The sequence below is a fragment of the Solanum pennellii genome, chromosome 11 (genome assembly GCF_001406875.1).
Source record: "Solanum pennellii chromosome 11, SPENNV200".
Taxonomy (NCBI): Eukaryota; Viridiplantae; Streptophyta; class Magnoliopsida; order Solanales; family Solanaceae; genus Solanum; species Solanum pennellii.
Window position 1 is genome coordinate 887,092 of NC_028647.1, and position 20,750 is coordinate 907,841.

General features: G+C 33.5%; 2 protein-coding genes across 2 annotated transcripts; both read right to left on the minus strand.

Moving 5' to 3' along the window:
- Nucleotides 1-10,288: 10,288 nt before the first annotated feature.
- LOC107004140 (U-box domain-containing protein 21-like) lies at nucleotides 10,289-11,932 on the minus strand. Its single transcript, XM_015202378.2, has one exon. It carries the CDS (start codon nucleotides 11,821-11,823, stop codon nucleotides 10,531-10,533), a length of 1,293 nt encoding a protein of 430 aa, XP_015057864.1. The 5' UTR covers nucleotides 11,824-11,932; the 3' UTR covers nucleotides 10,289-10,530.
- A 3,852-nt stretch (nucleotides 11,933-15,784) lies between these two features.
- Nucleotides 15,785-20,520, minus strand: LOC107004528 (receptor protein kinase TMK1). The gene is made up of 2 exons (XM_015202742.2): nucleotides 17,363-20,520; nucleotides 15,785-16,692 (listed from the first exon to the last, which is right to left on the minus strand). The coding sequence occupies exons 1-2, from the start codon at nucleotides 19,641-19,643 to the stop codon at nucleotides 16,163-16,165; spliced, it is 2,811 nt and encodes a 936-aa protein (XP_015058228.1). The 5' UTR covers nucleotides 19,644-20,520; the 3' UTR covers nucleotides 15,785-16,162.
- Nucleotides 20,521-20,750: the final 230 nt, after the last annotated feature.

Consider the following 20,750-nt stretch of genomic DNA (forward strand, 5'->3'; position numbering starts at 1 on the left):
CGTCAAAAATGCCAAATTTTTTCGTGGACGTCCGTCAAGACCTTGTCTATGCATACGGTTGGCCATCACGGCTTGTCCGACCCATTTGGAGGGTCAAACAAGCCCCGAAGCGAGCAAGTATTAGTGAGTCCCCATCGATTCGAGGACAATATCCACATGTGTTCTTTATGTCTTAGTCTTTATTTTATGTGTTGTATAGGTTTAGTCTCAAGTGTTGTATACTCTAAAGTGTAGATTGTTTAAAGAGATGTTTTCAAGGTTTAATATTTTAAATGAAAGTCTTTCCCTTGCGTATTGATTATGAAAGAGTTCTTCGTGTGTGAAGAAAGTAATAAATTCTTACTCATTTTAGTGTCTTTATTATGCAATGAATGATACGAGTGGCTTAGATGAGATTTGTTGAAGTCTCATTTGTTGTGTGGCGACACAAGGATGTTCTAACTTTAAGGGTGTACTTGTGGTTCGTGAAAAATTGAATGTAGGGTCTTAATGATAATCCCTCTCTAATGAATCTCTGTGTTTCCAGCTATGCCTTCACAGAAAGCGACAGCCGCCTAGAAGGGAAAATCGGTAGCAGAAGGTACTGTCAGACCCGGAGAGTTACTAGGGCCCGTGCCCAGTTTACGCCTGGTATTGTGCTCCAGTCGGAGAGCTCTGCGATACCGCCACCGCCAGAGGAGCTTAGACAGCAGCAGCTCCAGTTCGGGGGACACCAACACCAGCCCCCGAGGCCCTAGCACCTGAACCTCTAGCTCCTCTGCCAGGGGCGGAGGATAGGGCAATGAGAGATGCAGTTTAGTTGCTTACTAGATTAGTGGCAGGTCAGGCTCAGAGGCATGGACTAGGAGTTGATCATGCGGACAGATCTGATAGTTTAAGGGCTCGTGACTTCTTATGTTGTAATCCTCCAGAGTTCTTTGGGTCAAGGCCCCAAGATGATCCTCAAGAGTTTATTCGTCAAATGCAGCGTACATTGAGGATAATCAAGGCTTCGGAGACCGAGTCTATTGAGTTGGCTACGTATCATTTGCGGGATGTAGGTATTAATTGGTATGAGTCTTAAGAATTATCTAGGGGTGAGGGTGCTCCTCCAGCGGTATGGGATGAATTTGTGGAGGCGTTCGAGGGCCACTTCCTGCCTCCAGAGATGAAGCCAGCTAGAGTCGATAGATTCTTGCGTTTGAGGCAGAATGGCAGGAGCGTTCGAGAGTATAGCCTCGAGTTTGATTCATTAGCTAGGCATGCACCTTCTATTGTGGCTGATATGGCAGATAGGGTACATTGTGGGATTGGATCGTTATCTGATTGACGGTTGTATGGCAGTGACTCTTCAGCAAGGTATAGACATTGATCGTGTGCAAGCATTTGCACAGGGGGTAGAGGATCGGCACCGGGGAAGTCTGCCAGATAGAGATTATAATAGAGGCCAGCATAAGAGGGCTAGATCAGCAGGTTATCCTAACGGGTTTCGAGGCGGGCAGTCTCAGCAGCATGTTAGATTTTCTTCCCAGCCAGCACAGAGTGCACGCCCACGTTCCATGAGTAGGGGGTTCGATCTTACGGGATATTCGGAAGCTAGTCAGAGCTCTAGGGCGTCAGGGTCACAGATGGGCAGGGGTTTGAGCCCGCCGAGGCCACCTTTTCCTCGGTCTTCTCGCTGTGCTAGATCGCATCCTGGGGAATGTCGTTGGGCTACAGGTGCGTGTTTTTCTTGCGGCCGTCAGGGCAATACTATGAGGGAGTGTCACCTTAGAGGTAGTGCAGGTGGTATGGCACAGCCTACTGGGTCAGTTGCTGGTTCATCTTCTTCTGTGGCTATTCTTCCTTCGGGGAAGGGTATTCAGGCGCCAGAAGGCTGTGGTAGAGGACATGGTGGAGCTTCCAGTTCTAGCGGTTCTTCGAACCGTATATAAGCTTTGACTAATAGGCAGGATCAGGAGGCATCACCTAAGTCTGCCGAAGTGTGTATGCATTGATAGACCCAGGTTCCACCTTATCATTTATATCTCCCTTTGTTGCTAGTAGGATCGGAAGTTAAAATGCACTATATTTTTCCGTGGGACGAACTGATACCATTACTAAGGTTTTGACGGTTTCATTAAAAAGTTCAGCCATATTGTTTAAGAATTTCTGGATAAAAAAATCCATGATCTATCACATACAAAAATGTAAAATCTGGCATTGTCTGATTTGGAGCTCGTTTGTACTTGAAAATGCACCACTTTCCCCAAAGAACGAATTGGTTCTATTTCTAAGGCCTTAAGGAACATTTATTAAAAAATTCTGTCATTTTGTTTCATGATTTCTGGATCAAAAAATTCATGGGTCATAGCATATGAAAATCGATAAAATCTGTCTTTGCCTTTTTTAGGCTTGTTTGAACTTGAAAATTCACCATTTTTCTCCGTAGGATGAAATGGTTTCATTCTAAGGTCTTAAAGGACGTTCATAAAAAAATTTGACCTTTTTTTTTGAGATTTTTGGATTTAAAAAAATCATGTACTATATAGCACACGAAAATTTGTAAAAGTTGTCTTTACTTGCTTTGGAGATCGTTTAAACCTAAAATACACCATATTTCCCTGCGTGATGAACTTGTTCCATTTGTAAGGTCCTAACGGACGTCCATGAAAAATTATGACCATTTTATTTTAGGATTTTTGGATGAAAAAAATTAATGGGCTATAGCACATGAAAATCGATCAAATCTGTCTTTGCCTGCTTTGGGGCTCGTTTGAACTTGAAAATACACCATTTTTCCCTCAAGACAAACTGGTTCTATTTCTAAGATCTTAATGAACATCCATAAAAATTTTCGGTAAAATATGTCTTTGCTTTCTTTGGGCTCGTTTGAACTTGAAAATGCACTATTTTACCACGCCGGATAAGCATGTTCCATTTCCAAGGTTTTAACGAACGTCCATGAAAATTTTCGACTATTTTTGTTTCAAAATTTGCGGATAAAGAAAATCATGGGCTATATCACACGAAAATTGATAAAATCTTTCTTTGCCTGCTTCGGGGCACGTTTGGACTTGAAAATGCATCATTTTTTCCGCGAAACGAATTGATTCCATTTCTAAAGTCTTAACGGACGCCCATAATAATTTTCGGTCATATTTTTTCAGAATTTCCAAATAAAAAATAACTATTGGCTATAGCACATGAAAATCAATAAAATATATCTTTGCCTATTTTGGCTCGTTTGAACTTAAAATACACCATATTCCCCCGTGGGACAAACTGGTTTCATTTTTAAGGTTTTAACGGTGTTCCATGAAAAATTTTGGGTCATATTATTTAGAATTTCCGGATAAAAAAATACATGGGCTATCACATAGAAAAATCGGTAAAATATGGTGTTGCCTGCTTTGTGCTCGTTTGTACTTGAAAATGCAATATTGTTCCCGCAAAATGAATTGGTTTCATTTCTAAAGTCTTAACTAACGTATATGAGAAAATTCTATCATTTTGTTTCGTTTGGATTAAAAAGATTCATGGGCTATATCATATGAAAATCGCTAAAAGTTGTCTTTGCCTGATTTGTCGCTCGTTTAAACTTAGAATGCACTATTTTTTCCCGTGAGATGAAATGGTTCCACTTTAAGGTCTTAACGGACGTCCACGAAAAATTTTGACCATTTTTATTTGGATTCTATATAAAAAAAATTAATTTGCTATTGCAAAACAAAATCGATAAAATTTGTTTTTACCTATTTTTAGCTCGTTTGAACTTGAAAATGCAACATCTATCCCCGCAAAATTAAATGATTTCATTTCTTAGGTATCAACGGACGTCCATGAAAAAATTCGGCCATTTTATTTCGAAATTTTTGATTAAAAAAATTCATGTGCTATAGCATAGGAAATTCGATAAAATCTTTCTTTTCTGTTTTGGGGTTCGTATATGCTTGAAAATGCGTCCTCTTTCACCGCGGGACAAACTGTTTTTATTTTTAAGGTCTTAATGGACGTTTATTAGATATTCGGTCATTTTATTTTAGGATTTATTGATTAAAAAAATCATGGGCTATAGCACACTAAAATCGATAAAATTTATATTAGCCTTTTTTGGGGCTCGTTTGAACTATAAAATGCATCATTTTCTCCCGCGGGATGAACTGATTCCATTTCTTAGGTCTTTTCGGACGTCCATGAAAAATTTTATCCATATTTTTTTGGAATTTCCGGATTTAAAAAAATTGATGGGTTATAGCACACGAAAATCGGTAAAATAGATCTTAATCTATTTTGTTGCTCGTTTGAACTTGAAAGTGCACAACTTTTCCACGCGAGACAAATTAATTTCATCTTAAGGTGTTAACGGATTTCCATGAATAATTTTGTCATATTGTTTGGAAATTTCTGATGAAAAAATCAATGGGCTATAATACACAAAAATCAGTAAAATTTGTCTTTGCCTTCTTTGGAGGCTCGTTTGAACTTGAAAATAAACCATTTTTCTTTGTGGAAAGAACATGTTTTATTTCTAAGTTATTAGCGGACGTCTATGAAAAAATTTTGGCCATTTTGTTTCCGAATTTTTGAATAATAAAATACATGGGTTATAGCACATGAAAATCGATAAAACCCGTCTTTACCTAATTTGGAATCGTTTGAACTTGAAAATGCACCATTTTTCCCCGTCAGATGAACAAGTTCCATTTCTAAGGTCTTAACAGATGTCCTTAAAAAAATTTGGCCATATTGTTTTGTAATTTTCAAATAAAAAAAAATCATGGGTTATAACACATGAATGTCAATAAAATATATCTTTGCCTTTTTTGGACTGGTTTGAACTTTAAAATACACCATATTCTCTCGTGGGATGAACTGATTCTATCTCTAAGGTCTTAACCGACTTCCATTAAAAATTTTGGTCATACTATTTTGGGACTTTTGGATAAAAAAATTCATGGGCTATAACATACAAAAATCGGTAAAATCTGTCGTTCCTGCTTTGGGGTTTGTTTATACTTGAAAATGTTCCATTTTATCCCGCAGAAAGAATTGGTTTCACTAATAATGTCTTAAAAATCGTTTATGAAAAATTTTGGTCATTTTATTTTATTATTTTTGGCAAAATTTTCGGCCATTTTATTTCAGAATTTGCGGATAATGGGCTATAGTACATGAAAATTGGTAAAATCTGTCTTCGCCGACTTTAGGGCTCATTTGAACTTTAAAATGCACCATTTTTCCACGCGGGATGAATTGATTCAATTTCTAAAGTCTTAACGGATGTCCATACAAAATTTCGGCCATATTGTTTTGGAATTTCCAAATCAAAAAAAATCATAGGCTATAACACACGAAAATCAATAAAATATATCTTTGCTTATTTTGAGCTCGTTTGTACTTGAAAATGCACTATTTTCCCTGCAGAACGAATTGATTCCATTTCTAAGGTCTTAATAAACGTTTATGAAAAATTTCGATCGTTTAGTTTCATGATTTCTTGATCTAAAAAATTCATACACTATAGCATATAAAAATCGGTAAAATTTGTCTTTGCCTTTTTTTTAGGCTTGGTTGAACTTGAAAATGCACCATTTTTTCCCGCGGGACGAAATGGTTTCATTCAAAAGTCATAACGGACGTCCATTACAAATTTTGACCATTTTATTTCTAGATTTTGGATTTAAAAAAATCATGTGCTATATAGCACACGAAAATTGATAAAAGTTGTCTTTACCTGCTTTGGGGCTCGTTCAAACTTAAAATGCACTATTTTTCCTTGCTGCATGAACTGGTTCCATTTGTAAGGTCATAACGGACGTCCATTAAAAATTTTGACCATTTTATTTTAGAATTTCCGGATAAAAAATTCATAGGCTATAATACATGAAAATCGGTCAAATCTATCTTTGCCTGCTTTGAGGCTCGTTTGAACTTGAAAATGCACCATTTTTTCCCTCAAAACGAACTGGTTCTATTTCTATGGTCTTAACAAACATCCACAAAAAAATTCTACCATTTTTCTTAGAATTTCTGGATAAAAAAGAATTCATGGGCTATAGCACATGAAAAACAGCAAAATCTGTCTTTGCTTCCTTTGGAGCTCTTTTGAACTTGAAAATGCACCATTTTTCCACGCAGGATGAGAAGATCTGTTTCTAAGATTTTAACGGACGTCTATGAAATTTTTTGGCTATTTTATTTCAAGATTTGTGGTTAAAAAAATCATGGGCTAAAGCACATGAAAATTGATTAAATCTTTCTTTGCCTGCTTCCGAGCACGTTTGCACATTAAATTTTTTTGCCTTTTCTGTAGCTCGTTTGAACTTGAAAATGCACCATTTTACCCCGCGAGACAACTTCTTCCATTTCTAAGGTCTTGACGGACGTCTATGAAAAATTTTGGTCATTTTATTTTTGGATTTCTATATAAAAGAATTCATTTGGTATAACAAAAGAAAATCGATAAAACACGTCTTTGCCTGCTTTTGAGCTCGTTTGAACTTGAAAATGCAACATCTATCCCCGCAAAACGAAATGATTTCAATTTTTAGGTCTTAACAGACGTCCACGAAAAATTTTGGCCATTTTGTTTCGAGATTTTCAGATGATAAAAGATTTATGTGGTATAGCACAGAAAATTCGATAAAAATTTTGGCCATTTTGCTTTGGATTCATTTACATTTAAAATCCACCTTTTTCCCCACGGAAAGAACTGATTACATTTGTAAGGTCTTATGGACGTCTATTAAATATTCGGCCATTTTGTTTTAAGATTTATTGATTAAAAAATAATGGGCTATAACACACTAAAATCGGTAAAATCTATCTTTGCCTTTTTTGGACTCGTTTGAACTATAAAATGCATGACTTCCCTCGTGGGACGAACTGGTTCCATTTCTTAGGTCTTTACCGACGTCCATGAAAAATTTTGGTCATATTATTTTTGAAATTTTCAGATTTAAAAAAATTCATTGGCTATAGCACACGAAAATCGGTAAAAATATATTTTTATCTATTTTGGGGCTCATTTGAACTTAAAATGCATAATTTTCTCATGCGAAAAAAATTGATTTCATTTTTAAGATCTTAACGGACTTCCATGAATAATTTCAGCCATTTTATTTGGAAATTTCTAATGAAAAAAATCCATGGGCTGTAGCAAACAGAATTCGGTAAAATATGCATTTGCCTTCTTTGGGGCTCGTTTGAACTTTAAAATGTACAATTTTTCTTCGCGAGAAAAACAGGTTCTATTTCTAAGGTCTTAACGGACGTATATGAAAAATTTTGGCCATTTATTTTCAAATTTTTCGAATAAAAAAATTTATGGGTTATAGCACATGAAAATCGATAAAAACCCGTCTTTACCTACTTTGGCTCGTTTGAAATTGAAAATGCACTATTATTCCCCGCGAGATGAACAAGTTCCATTTCTAATGTCTTAATAGACGTCCACAAAAAATTTCGGCCATATTATTTTCAAATTTCCAAATAAAAAGAAATTCATGGGATATAGCACACGTAAATCAATAAAATATATCTTTGCATTTTTTAGGCTTGTTTGAATTTTAAAATGCACCATATTCCCTTATGGGACGAACTAGTTCCATTTCTAATATCTTAACCGACTTTCATAAAAAATTTATGTCATATTTTTATTTGGGATTTCTGGATTAAAAAAATCCATGTGTTATAACATACAAAAATTAGTAAAATCTGCCGTTGCCTGCTTCGGGGCTCGTTTGTACTTGTATGCGCCATTTTCCCCGCAAAATGAATTGGTTCCATTTTTAAGGTCTTAACGAACGTTTATGAAAAACTTCGGCCATTTTGTTTCATGATTTCTGAGGATCAAACAAAATTCATGGGCTATAACATATAAAAATCGGTAAAATCTGTCTTTGCCTTTTTGGGGGCTTATTTGAACTTGAAAATGCATAATTTTTCCGAGTGCGATGAAATGGTTTCATTCTAAGGTCTTAACAGACGTCCATGAAAATTATTAACCATTTTATTTTGAAATTTTTGGATTAAAAAAATTCATGTGCTATAGCACACGAAAATTAATAAACGTTGTTTTTGCCTTTTGGGGGGGCTCGTTTAAAGTTGAAAATGCACTATTTTTCCCTATGGGACGAACTTGTACCATTTGTAACGTCTTAACGGACGTCCACAAAAAATTTTAACCATTTCATTTTAGGATTTCCGGATGTAAAAGTTGTCTTTGCCTGCTTTGAGGCTCGTTTAAACATTAAAATGCACCATTTTTTCATGCGGGACGAATTGGTTCCATTTTTAAGGTCTTAACAAACGTCCATGAAAAATTTCGGTCATTTTATTTAGGATTTTCGGATAAAAAAAAGCATGGGCTATAGCGCACGAAAATCGATAAAATCTGCATTTTCCTGCTTTGGAGCTCGTTTGGCATAAAAAAAATGCACCAGTTTTCACTGCGGGACGAAATGGTCATTTTATTTTGAAATTTGTAGAGCAAAAAAAATGGGCAACAACACACGAAAATTCCATGAATTTATTTTAATCCAGAAACTTTAGTGTGGTATATCCCAAGGTTATTTTAGCGGCAAATCCTACGTGGTGATTGTGTCACATAGGACTCATGTGTCTACTTGTTCAACTTTATACAAGTTTAAGTGTGTACTTATGCATACCCAAGGTTGAAGGGCATAAATGTGAAACGAGGCAAAGTTAAAGGACACATTTATGTAATATGCCTAAAAACTTATATATATTAATTACTTCCTTCGTCCCATTTTATGTGGCACTTTTAAAATTTTGAGATTCAAACAAATATATTTTTTACCGTAAATTTTTCATAATCTTTTAAACAATTTGAATTATCAATTATTGCTACTTGTAGTACTTTTCACGTAACTTACAAATATATAAATTCATTTCAAAAGATTGTAAATTTCCGATTGAACTTAAACTGTTTAAATCTTAAAAAATGAAAAGTGTCACATAAATTGAAACAAATGGATTAATGAGTAATAAGTTCCTTCATATAGATATACACTCATAATAGTCAAACACTCAATTATTTTTTTCTATTAATACATATTTTACCAATATTGAAGTAACATATTTTACCAATATATTTAATAATCGATAATATCGTTTTACCAATACATATTTTATATTTATATCTACTATCTCTCATATGTTTGTTTTTTTATCTTAATATGGGGTGTGGTAAAGTCTGGTATTCTTTTATATATATATATATATATATATATATATATAATATCTCTCATATGTTTTTTATGTTAAGGTGGGGTGTATGGACTGAGATTTGCCCCGCCTTAATTATTGGGATTTGCCTTACTCAGTTGAACTCAAACCTACATCGAAAAGATTGATATATTAGTGACCTTGATACCATTTATAATGGCTCAGCCTGCTAGTGATATTATCCGGGCTTAAGGCCAGCACGACTTAAAAACGCATCACTAGCTGATATGTCTGCTTACTTATATACTCTACATCATTCATGTGTTTTATCGATATAGAACTTCTAATCTTAGGTTGAGGTGTTACACCCATCGATTAGAATGAAAAAAATTCTAATCTTTGCGCGGAGATGAAAATTTTAAAGCATTAATTGTAACGCTCATCAAATTAGAGCAATCAGATAATATCTTTTTTATGACATTCCATCAAATTCAGATGTTCGATTAAAACAATATGAAAATGTTTCAATTTCGTTAAATTTAAATTCTCAATTAAGACAATCAAAATGCATAAGAAGAAGGCTGGTAATAGGTTTGAACATTGACCGTTGAATAATCGAAGAAAAAAATTACGTATGTAGGTACGTTTATATACCTAACGTTTTTAGAAATAGTTTTATTTAATTTGAATATATTTTTGGAAAATATGTTTATACTAATTGGGTAATGATTTTTTTACCACTTTAATGTAATCAAACTTATTATAATGAACTACATTTATTGTTAGTTGCCAATTAATATTCAAAATTTCTGTCCAAAATATTCTATTTCTCTAAACTTTAATACAAAAAAAAACGTCTCTCATTCACCCTCTACTCTTTATTTCATGAATAAGTTTGAATTATGAAAAAAAAAATAGGTAAAAGTAAAATATTAGGAGCGATTTCGATGAAAATTATTTACTGTTTTCTTTTTTGTTGAAAATTTCAATAATTATTTACTCTTTTCTTTTTTGTTGAAAATTTCAATCAAATATAAGGAGTCGTTAGGCCATGAGTTATTTACTTTCTTTTTTGTTGAAAATTTCAATCAAATATAAGGAATCGTTTGGCAATGAAAAAAATGCATAAAAGCACATGTAAAGATCAATGATCACACAAATTTCAATCAAATATATTTCTACCTGGTTAATCGCTTTTTTTCTACATCTATACACATTAATTTTCTACGTATTACAAAAATTGTGTTTCTTTCTATGTTGCTGAGATCCTCCAAAACTATCACTAATATTACTAAGAGCGTATCAAATCGAAGACAACATCTGTCACGACAACTACATATATCGATATTTTCAAAGAGTACGAATGACCTAAATTTCCTTTCAATATGACTTCTTGAGATACTTGAAAGTTGATCCATCAAAGCAATCCACTCTATCTTTGTAAAGATTCATCAATTTCAACAATTCAGTAGCTTTTTCCTTAGTTTTTTCACCACATCCCACTTGTAAAACCACCAATAATTTTTGAAATACACCTAATTCCAATGCCTCAATTACTGAATTATTCTCATTATTTCCACTTTTGCAAAGTTTCCACAAAATTGAAATTGAACATTCTGTGGCCATTTCTGTAACTCTCATTATTTTTTTGGCTATTATTGCCATAGTCAATCCATGTTCATAAGCCTTTTGTTTCCCTTCTTCAAAATTGCAAATTATGTCCAAAATAGCCAATCCCTTCTCTATTATACTGTTTTCACAATCCACAAGCATTTCAACAACCAAACAAACTAACCCCATGTTTACGAATTTAGACACAATTTTCTTGTTATTTTCACTTGATGTATATGAGATAATAGAGTATATCACCGTTAACGACGCTTTCGTCGTGGAGGGGCAAATCGGTACTTTCACCATTTGGTACAAAGATTCAACCAAATCTTCGATATCTATTAACACATTTGTGCAACTTTGGTCATAATAGAGCAATTCTTTCATGACTATAACTACATTTTGTCTTGCTGATAAATCTTCACCTTTCATAAACCTTGCCATGCAACGTAAAGACGTCGATGACACGAGTTTCGATATCCCCTCTTGTCCAATAGGAAACATCCACGTCATCCCCCATAACAAGTCCTTCAAGAGTTCATCCTGAATTCCCATAGAGAAAATCTCAAAACATGTTGCAAAAACATAACCTACCCCACATTCCACTATGCATTTCTTGTTTCTCTCGCTCTCTTTAGCTAAAATCCTGACTCGTCCCACTAACTCTCTACATTTCATCTCGTTCCCTCGTTGAGCTTCAATCATTAGCCTCGAGCAAATCTCCGTTACTTGAGACGAATCGATTGGAATTCTAGGAGTTGGAACTCTTTCAATGCCATAATCTTTATTCTCCACACACCAATCTTGAATTGTTTTCCTTATGGCATGGTTTGGTATGAGATTGAAATTTCTCAAACGTTGATTCGTCACGGGGCACGTTGAATTCCGTGCCTCGATCCATTTTTCGATGTTTTCACGATCATATGAAATTCCAGTACATAATGTGACTGGATCTTTCATTAAATCAAGAGAAATCGGACAAAGAAAATGAGATGGAATCGAAAGTTCTTTACAAGAGTTCAATTTTGTAACCTTCTTTTTACGTATCCACGAAAAAATCATCTTTACAATAAACTTGTAACGAAAAATATGAACAATAAAATTTATTTGAGAGAATTATAAGTTTTTTTTGTACAAAATTTTGATGTGTTTTTTTTTTTTTACTACTTCTTGTTATGAAGAGGTATATATATATATGGGAAAAGTAAATTTATTTATTTATTTTTTTGGTAATAGAAACAGTCAAAATTGATTAGAAGAAGGTTTGATTTTGAACGTTGAATGTTGAATATTTGAAAAAGAAAATTAAGTGTATATTTATGTTCACAGCTAACATATTTAGAATTTTTTTGAATATTTATTTTTAATTAAAAAAAAGAGAAAAATTGTATAAAGACGGCAAAATGGGTTGACCCGATGACCAAGTCGTTAGTCAATACAAGTCGGTGGGTCGTGTCTGACCTGTCAAAGGCTGGAATTTTTTTAATTGTTCTTTTTTTTTGGTATTTCAAATAAGGACAAGATATTAATTAATTCTTTTTTTTTCTATTAGTGATTTTTATTTAGCATAATACGTAAATATATTATTTTAGTGTGTTTCGGAAAGAATGACATGTTTTTATATTAGAAAAATTATAGAAATTCCACCTTTAAGTTCTTTTAATAATCATTATCTCCTATTAGTTTTATAAATTTTCAAAATTCCTCATTTCCGCGCATCAGATTAATGTTTCAGCGCGTCAGATTAATGTATCTCGCACATCAGATTAGTGTATCATGTATAAAATGTAGTATTTTACTTAACGATTAATGTACTCGCGTGTTAAATTAATGTATCAGCGCTTATATTATTATATCAGCTTGAGAAATTTCTATAATTATAAACTTACAAGGGTCAAATGGTAATTTTCCCTTAAAAGTATGTGATTTATGTCATTTGCCCTATTATATTTAGTAATTGGTTAACTTTAAAATACTCATTTCACGCTTAATTAGAATTACTTATAGTTACACAAACATTTACTAATTATTTAAAACCACAACAGTTTCAAAAGTTTTTCTTTCTTAAGCTCCATTTGATCAAATCAAACTAACACATACGAATTGAGAAAGTGGAGTATTTAATTTGCTCTAACTTGCTTCAATTCTGAATGTGTACAAGTAAACATTACGAATGTCGTATTGTGTAGGATGTCGCATCGGATGTAAACTACCATGTAAGACGTCAAGTAGGACGTGTGTCATTTTACTTGTTTAACTTTATACAAATTTAAATATTTATTTTTACATATCCAAACTTAGAGGCTACAGATATAATTAAGATCAAATAAAAAAATACGTTCATATATTATTATTTTATCTCTTTTTGACTTTTGTGTCGAATGAAATTGAGATTGGTCTCTCGTTAGATCACAATTTGAGAAATTCAAATAAATTATATTTATGATACTCTTGATGTAATATTTTAATGTATAGACGTTATTTTATGAAACAAACAATCTAACGATATATGAAAACGGATGTTAGCATACACATCATTTTACTAAATTTTTTATTTTCAACTTTGTATTATAGTAGTGTATATAACTAAACATATGCCTTCAATAAAATAAAGTATTCTTCGTCCATTTATGTTAACAAAATAAATTAGTTCATCTGAATTCGAAAAAAAAAAAGTCGAATATATTTTGATTCATTTAATTTTTTTAATATTTATCACACGCTCGGTAAATTCATCAGTAATGAATTAAACAAAAATTGTATGAAATAGCAAACTATTAAATTATATTAAATGTTATAGTTATAGTTTATTTTAATTGTAACTCGTAGCAAATATTTTCTTTTTTGTCATCTGATTCGGTATACAATTAGGCTTTTCCGGTACACAATTAGTCATTTTATACATTTCGATATAAAATGTATAAAGTGCGTTTGTGTTTGTATTAAGCATAAGAAAAGTGTATATACAAATACAAATACATATATTTTCGTCCTATACACTTATAATTATACAAATATAGATCTTATTGTACAGATTATAATGTATAAATGAATTTATACAAAACTGAACAATGTGTATAAAATTGAATGTTTGTAGCGTATAATACAAATCAAAAGCTCCATAGCAAACATAAAATTTGCTATAGAACGTAATTGTACAAACTATAGTTATAACATACAAATATGATTTTTATGTTTGCTATATGTGAAAGTTTCTCATTAATACAACATTATGACAAGAGAGAGTTGTTCGGATGATAAGTACCATTACTTTCAGTTTTAAAATTATGAGTTAAATTACCAAAAAAACAAAAAGATAGAAGCGAGTCGGATGAATATATATATATATATATATTCCTGAATTTATAAACATCACATTCTATTTATTTTTTTCCTTTTTGGTGGATTTTGTCTCTTTTGTTTGATATTTGTATTTGCTCAATTAATCTGAATTCGCACAATATAATTCATTCGAAACTATTGCTCCCTATAAAAAAATCCTCTTTATAAGTTAATTCTTGAATGTAACTCTACTTTGCATAATTTAGCAATTATATCTATTAAAGCATATATTTTGAGTGAGTAATAGTGTTTTATCAAATTAATTACGAAAAACTTCATTATTAATACTAAAGAAGTATATAGTTTATGTTTGGTCATTCAATTATAAAATACAAACATAAAATATAGATCTTTATATACTTTACAATTAGTATCTCATTCAAATAGATAAACAATTTGATATATTCATTGTGAGATATTTAACTAAGTACTTCAATTTAATCAATCTTTGAAATTAAATTTTTTTACGAAAAATACTATAAATTGTGATTAGTCTATAGTAATATCCAAGATATGTATATTTTTAAATTTTTGAAACACAAAATCTTGGCCATTAAGCTATTAGTTTTAGATAATATAATGATTGAGACAGATAAGGATGATATAAACCTCCATGTGAAGCCTCTTAGTTGTTGGTCCACAATTTTAAACAAACTAAGGTGGAGAATATATACACAAATTTTGTACATGTGACCACCTATTTTTTCAAAAATAAAAAATACAAAAAATATCTTACATTATGGTTGGATGACAGTAGAACATGCTTTTTGTTTTTATCCTCTCCAAATTGGAGGAAAAAATTTATAATATTCCACTTTTTATTTTATTGTTTTTCCTTTTTTTTTGTTTTTTTTTGTTTGTATCACTCATTTTGGTGATGAAAATGACTTTCTACTTATCTTATATACCAAAACTAGCTGTTATTTTGTGGTATGTGTTATTTTTGAAATTAATGATCAATTCTAGATATGAGAAAAGTATGATGTTAAATAGCTAAGACTTTCATTTTCATTAATCTCCTACCACATTCTCTTTGTTTCTTGATAAAATAATATCTTGCTCAATTTACACGTATCTCGATTATTATTTAATATGTCTGTTAGCCTTAGTGTGATAAAGAAGAAAAAACTAGATCTATTTGTGTCTAATGAGTTTCAAATGATCAATTCAAGATATGATACTTACCAGACGTACTTTTCTCTCATGCACTTCATTAATATCTAGGCGTACCTCAATTATTTCATCCCGATACTTACTATACTTGTCAGCTAGAACTAGTCGATGAAGAAGAAGAGAATAGTTCTATTTGGTTTTAGTGAAATTTAAACGCTAATCTATCATGTTTTTCACTCACTTCATTAACTTCTAGACGGAATCAAGGATCACATTCTCTTCTTTTTTTTTCTATTAGAAAGACAATTGATACTTGTCTTTCTTATATCATATGATTACAAAGAGTATAAGACAACATCCTTTAGTGGAGCTCAGACATTTGGTTACTTGTGAAAATTACCGTTTGAAATGATTGAATATTACATGCACCTTAAAATATCTCTTAAGATTTTGCCAGTTGGCTATGCCTTTGAATCGAGAGTCTATCGGAAATAAGAGTCTACCGAAAATAAGAGGCTGTTTGTTGTATCATAACAGAAAACTTTACATTTTGCTTGAAAAAGCATCATAAGCAAAAGCTAACTTTATAATTTGCACACTTCAAAGCCACTTTACATTTCAATACAGCTTGCACCCTACTATTTTTCTAACAAAAAACAAAACAATTGAAGAATACAAAAGTACCATAATCTACTGGTAATTGATGGCATCCCTTTCATTTCCAACCAAACCACAATGTATTCACATGGAAAAAAGAGAGAGATTCATCATCATACAATAAGAGTCAAAAGACAATAAAAATCTTAAAAAGAATCCCTATAACAATGAGTTAAGGTAAAAGCATAAGAGTTAAAAGCAAAAAGAAGAAGAAAATGTCGTGTGACTCGCGATGAGGAAGAAACGGAGAGAATGAACAACCAAACCTAGATCAAAGAGTGTCAACTTCTCACCTACCATCAGAAGATGTAAATGACTCAGCAAATCCGTAGGGGCGAGTAGGTATGCTTGTTTGAGTGTTATCCAAGCTTGGAAGGTAAGAAGAGGAGGATGAATCCATGTGACTTGAACCTTCATAAGCTTGCCACTTTTTAAGCGCTTGGGGTAATGACATATCGAGATCAATGCCGTATATGTCCTCTGAGCACTCATCGGATGGTTTCCAGAGCTCTACAAGAGATGAAAGAACATTGACAGCATGGCCCATGTCAGGCCTTTGATATGGCTCCCTTGCAGAGCAGTGGCCAGCTAGCTCAGCTACAGTGCTGATACTGGCGAGTGTTTCCTCACTAACGTTAATTGCGGGGTCAATTGCCTTTCTGAATGTATCCTTATTCAGATGCATTCTTCGGAACCATGTTACTAGATGCATGCTCTCCTCAGGCTGGCTTTCATCAAGAGCCTTTCTTCCTGTGATGAGCTCCATCAAAATCACACCGAAACTGAACACGTCCACCTTGGTTGTCACTCTCCCTGTTACTGGCAGACGAAACAAGATAAAATACAAGTTCAGAAAATGATGTATCTACATTCCAAAAATGCCTATGCACATATCACGATCAGGAAAGCGAGCAAATAATGAACTTGGTTATCCTTGAATTCCACCAAGGGGAAAAGTAAACAAGAGGATCTTCTGTCATAGGAATAATGACATGTTAAAGTGTGTGATTAGGCTAAAGTTGAAAACGGTGACATTCCAGCAAAGCATCAGGAAAAAGTATTTCCTGTAGGACGGGTATCTACATTTAGGAACTAAGTAATCATAGCTTTAAAGGGGATGACAAAATCAAGGATATAAGTATGTAACAATGAATGAATGACAGGTTCTTTACCATGAGCACAAGTAGAATTGACAATGAAAAAAGACACGAACATTAATATATACAACAGATTTAGACCTTTTATAGGACAAAAGCTGATTAACATAAAACAGGCTAAATTTCTTAGAGTACACTAAGTATCATCTGACTCTTATCAGTCAAATGACTGCTAATTCTCCAGAAGCATCCTGAGTTCAAACCCCTAAGGTACACACAATTCATACTTTAGAGGTTTTAAACTTAAAACCAAGTTTATCTAGGCATCAATTACATACAAATATTATATCAGCAATTTAGCATCAGAAGACACATATAAGGAAAGAGCATACCTGCATATTCCGGTGCCAGATATCCAAATGTCCCAGCAATCCTCGTCTCTATAGAACCTTTCCCTTCTGGAGCAAGTCTGACGAGGCCAAAATCTGCAACTTTAGCCCTCATATCATCCCCTAGAAGAATATTTGAAGGCTTCAGATCCCGGTGAATGAAACTCTGATGGGCTAAACTATGGAGGTACTCTACACCCCTAGCAACATCTAATGCAATGGTCAACCGTTTTGTCCATTCCAGGGGTTTAAGCCCTTCTTCTGCCCAGTCGAAGAGATGACTGCTTAATGTTCCTTGAGGCATGTATTCATACACTAGAAGTTTCTCATTTCCATCAAGACAGTACCCAAGTAGTCCAACAAGATGCCTATGTCTGACCTTAGTCAAAACAGCAATCTCGGATTTGAATTCAGCTAGTCCCTTCCCAGTGATGATTCCGTTTTCCATTCTTTTGACTGCAATCTTAGTCCCATCATGCAATTCACCTCTGTAGACAGTGCCAAAGCCTCCCCGGCCTAGTATGTTGTCTTCACTAAAATTGTTGGTCACATTCTTCAGTACCTGAATGGAAATCACCATATTTCCTGCTTCAACCATTTGAACATCACCGGCTTCACTAGCAGAAACAGTATGCGTTTCACCAACTGCACCAACACTGACACTGGATCCTGCAACTGTGATTTTCACACTATCATTGTCAGAACCAGAATGGTGTGGATGCAATACCATGGTATTTGGACTTTGCACTCGGCTAAAACGCTTTTGTTTGCTTTTGTACAGACAGAAAGCTGCTGCTCCAATCAAACAAAGCATAAATACACCTCCAATTACAGAAAACACCACAATTCCAACCTGGCGATTGGACTTCTTACGAGCTGCTTGGGAATTTCCATCATCAGAGCCTGTTGAACCACCTGGAGAACTGCCTTGGGAAGGTGCATCACTCTTGTCCTTCCCAATATCAGGGTTACCACTATATTTCAGAATCAAATTTTTCCTAAAAGCTGGTACCTTTCCATAAATTTGATTGTTTGACACATCTAACTCTGTAAGGCCTGTCAATGTGGTTAGCTCTTCGGGAATGGTACCAGTCAGATTATTATCTGCAAGAACTATTTTTTGTAGTGACTTCAGTGAAGCAAATTCAGGAGATATTGTTCCAGAAAGCCCCATTTTCTGGAAATTTATGACAGTAATGTTACCATTACTGCAAGTAAGACCAAACCAATCAGCACAGGGATCATTTTCCTTCCAGTTCTTCGCAAAAATCATTGGATAATCCATTGATTTTGCAATTGAAAGCAATGTATTAACTCTAGGATCACAATCACCTGGTTGTAGCAAACAAAAGCTGTTTGTACCTTTTGCAGAATCAACAACAACAGAACCTTTGAACACCGGCATTGGTCCTTGAAAGAAATTATTCGTCAAATTAACGAACTTTAAAGACTCAAGATTCATCAAAGAACTTGGCACAGGACCTGTAAAGGCATTATCTCTAAGACTCAATGCCTCCAAAGCCTTTAATCCTGAAAAGTCCGGCAATGGCCCCGAAAAGTTATTGGAATGCAACCAAACCTCCTTCAGGAATGTCATGTTTGATAGAACATCGATTCCTCCATTAAGCTTCTGTCCATTTAACCATAAAGACTCAAGCAGCAAGCCAGAAAAACTGGAGGGCAATTCACCCTCCAAGTTATTGCCAGCCAAATGTAAATTTACCAATCCAGGAAACTCATCAGGACTAAAAAAGTTAGGAATTCTCCCAATTACATTTGCTGAATTTGCTGAAAAGTTTTTAAGTGAAGAAGCATTTCTAAGGCTCTCAGGGATCTCCCAACCAACAAAAGGGTTCTTATCAATATCAACAGACAGTAATGAAGACATATCAGTAAAGAAATCAGCAGGAATTGAACTAAACTGATTTTCACCAAGCAGTAACACTTGCAATGAACTCAAACCACTCAAACTAGGCAAAGGGCCAGAAATATTGTTTCCTTGAAGCTCTAAACGTTCAAGTTCAGTAAGTTTAGAGATTTCTGGAGGGAGAGTACCTTGAATGTTCTGGCGCCCAATTTGGATCCGGATGACCCGTTTGTCTGAACAACCAACATGGTTCCATTTGCATGGATCCGGGTCTGACCATCCAACTTCTTTAGGTGGGTTTAAGCTCTTTTTCAAAGCTAACATGACTGAAACATCATCATCTTGAGACTCAACAACCAAAAAAAATGCAGAAATACCAAGAACAAGTAATACAAGCTTTAAACGAAGAGTATTCATTTCTTTTGCAAAGATTGAAACTCTTAAACAAGACAATGAAAAAAAAACAAGAACCCAAGTGTTCTTTATAGAACAAGTAAAGATACAAGCTTTAACACAAGAAGGGTGTTTATATCTTTCGTAAAGATTAAAACTCTTAAACAAGACAATGAAAAAAAAAAGAACCCAAGTGTTCTTTATAGAACAAGTAAAGATACAAGCTTTAACACAAGAAGGGTGTTTATATCTTTTGTAAAGATTGAAACTTTTTGATAACACAATGAAAAAAAAGCAAGAACCCAAGTGTACTTTACAGAACAAGTAAAGATACAAGCTTTTAACTAAGAAGGGTGTGCAAAGATATAAACTTTTTGATACACAATGAAAAAAAAAACAAGAAACCAAATGTTCTTTATAGAACAAGTAAAGATACAAGCTTTAACACAAGAAGGGTGTTCATTTCTTTTGCAATGATTGAAACTTTTTGACACACAATGAGAAAAAGAAAAACAAGAACTCAAGTGTTCTTTACTGAACAAGTAAAGATAAAAGCTTTAACACAAGAAGGATGTTCATTTCTTTAGCAAAGATTGAAACTTTTTGACAACACAATGAAGAAAAACAAGAAACCAAGTGTTCTTTGTTGCAAAAAATCAAACTTTTTTCAAGATTTTAAGAGAAACATTGTGCAATGTGGTAGGGTTTTTTTGCAGAGTTGAGAGTAGGAGGAAGAAGGAAGCACATGAGAGAAAGGGCCCACAGAAAACTGGAAAGCTAAGAATGGGGAGAGTTTGTATAGAGAAGCAAAATGACAGTAATAAAAAAGCTGGATGATTCTTGGGAACATGGCCTAAATAAAGGACAAGTTGGCAGTTTGGTTTGATTTTGTGTTTGTCAATTATTTCTTCTTTTTTTTTCTGCTTATATTCCAAATTTAAATAACTACTCTACTAGTGTTTCTTTAGTTGTCATGTCAATATCTCCGAGAAATAAAAAATATCACATTGAGAGGGACGAAGTAATATAATATTGTACTCTTTTTATTTATAATTATCATGTTTCGCTCTTGAAAGTTAATGAATTGAAATATGTCTAACTATCATAGTTTTACTGATTTCACATCTAAAT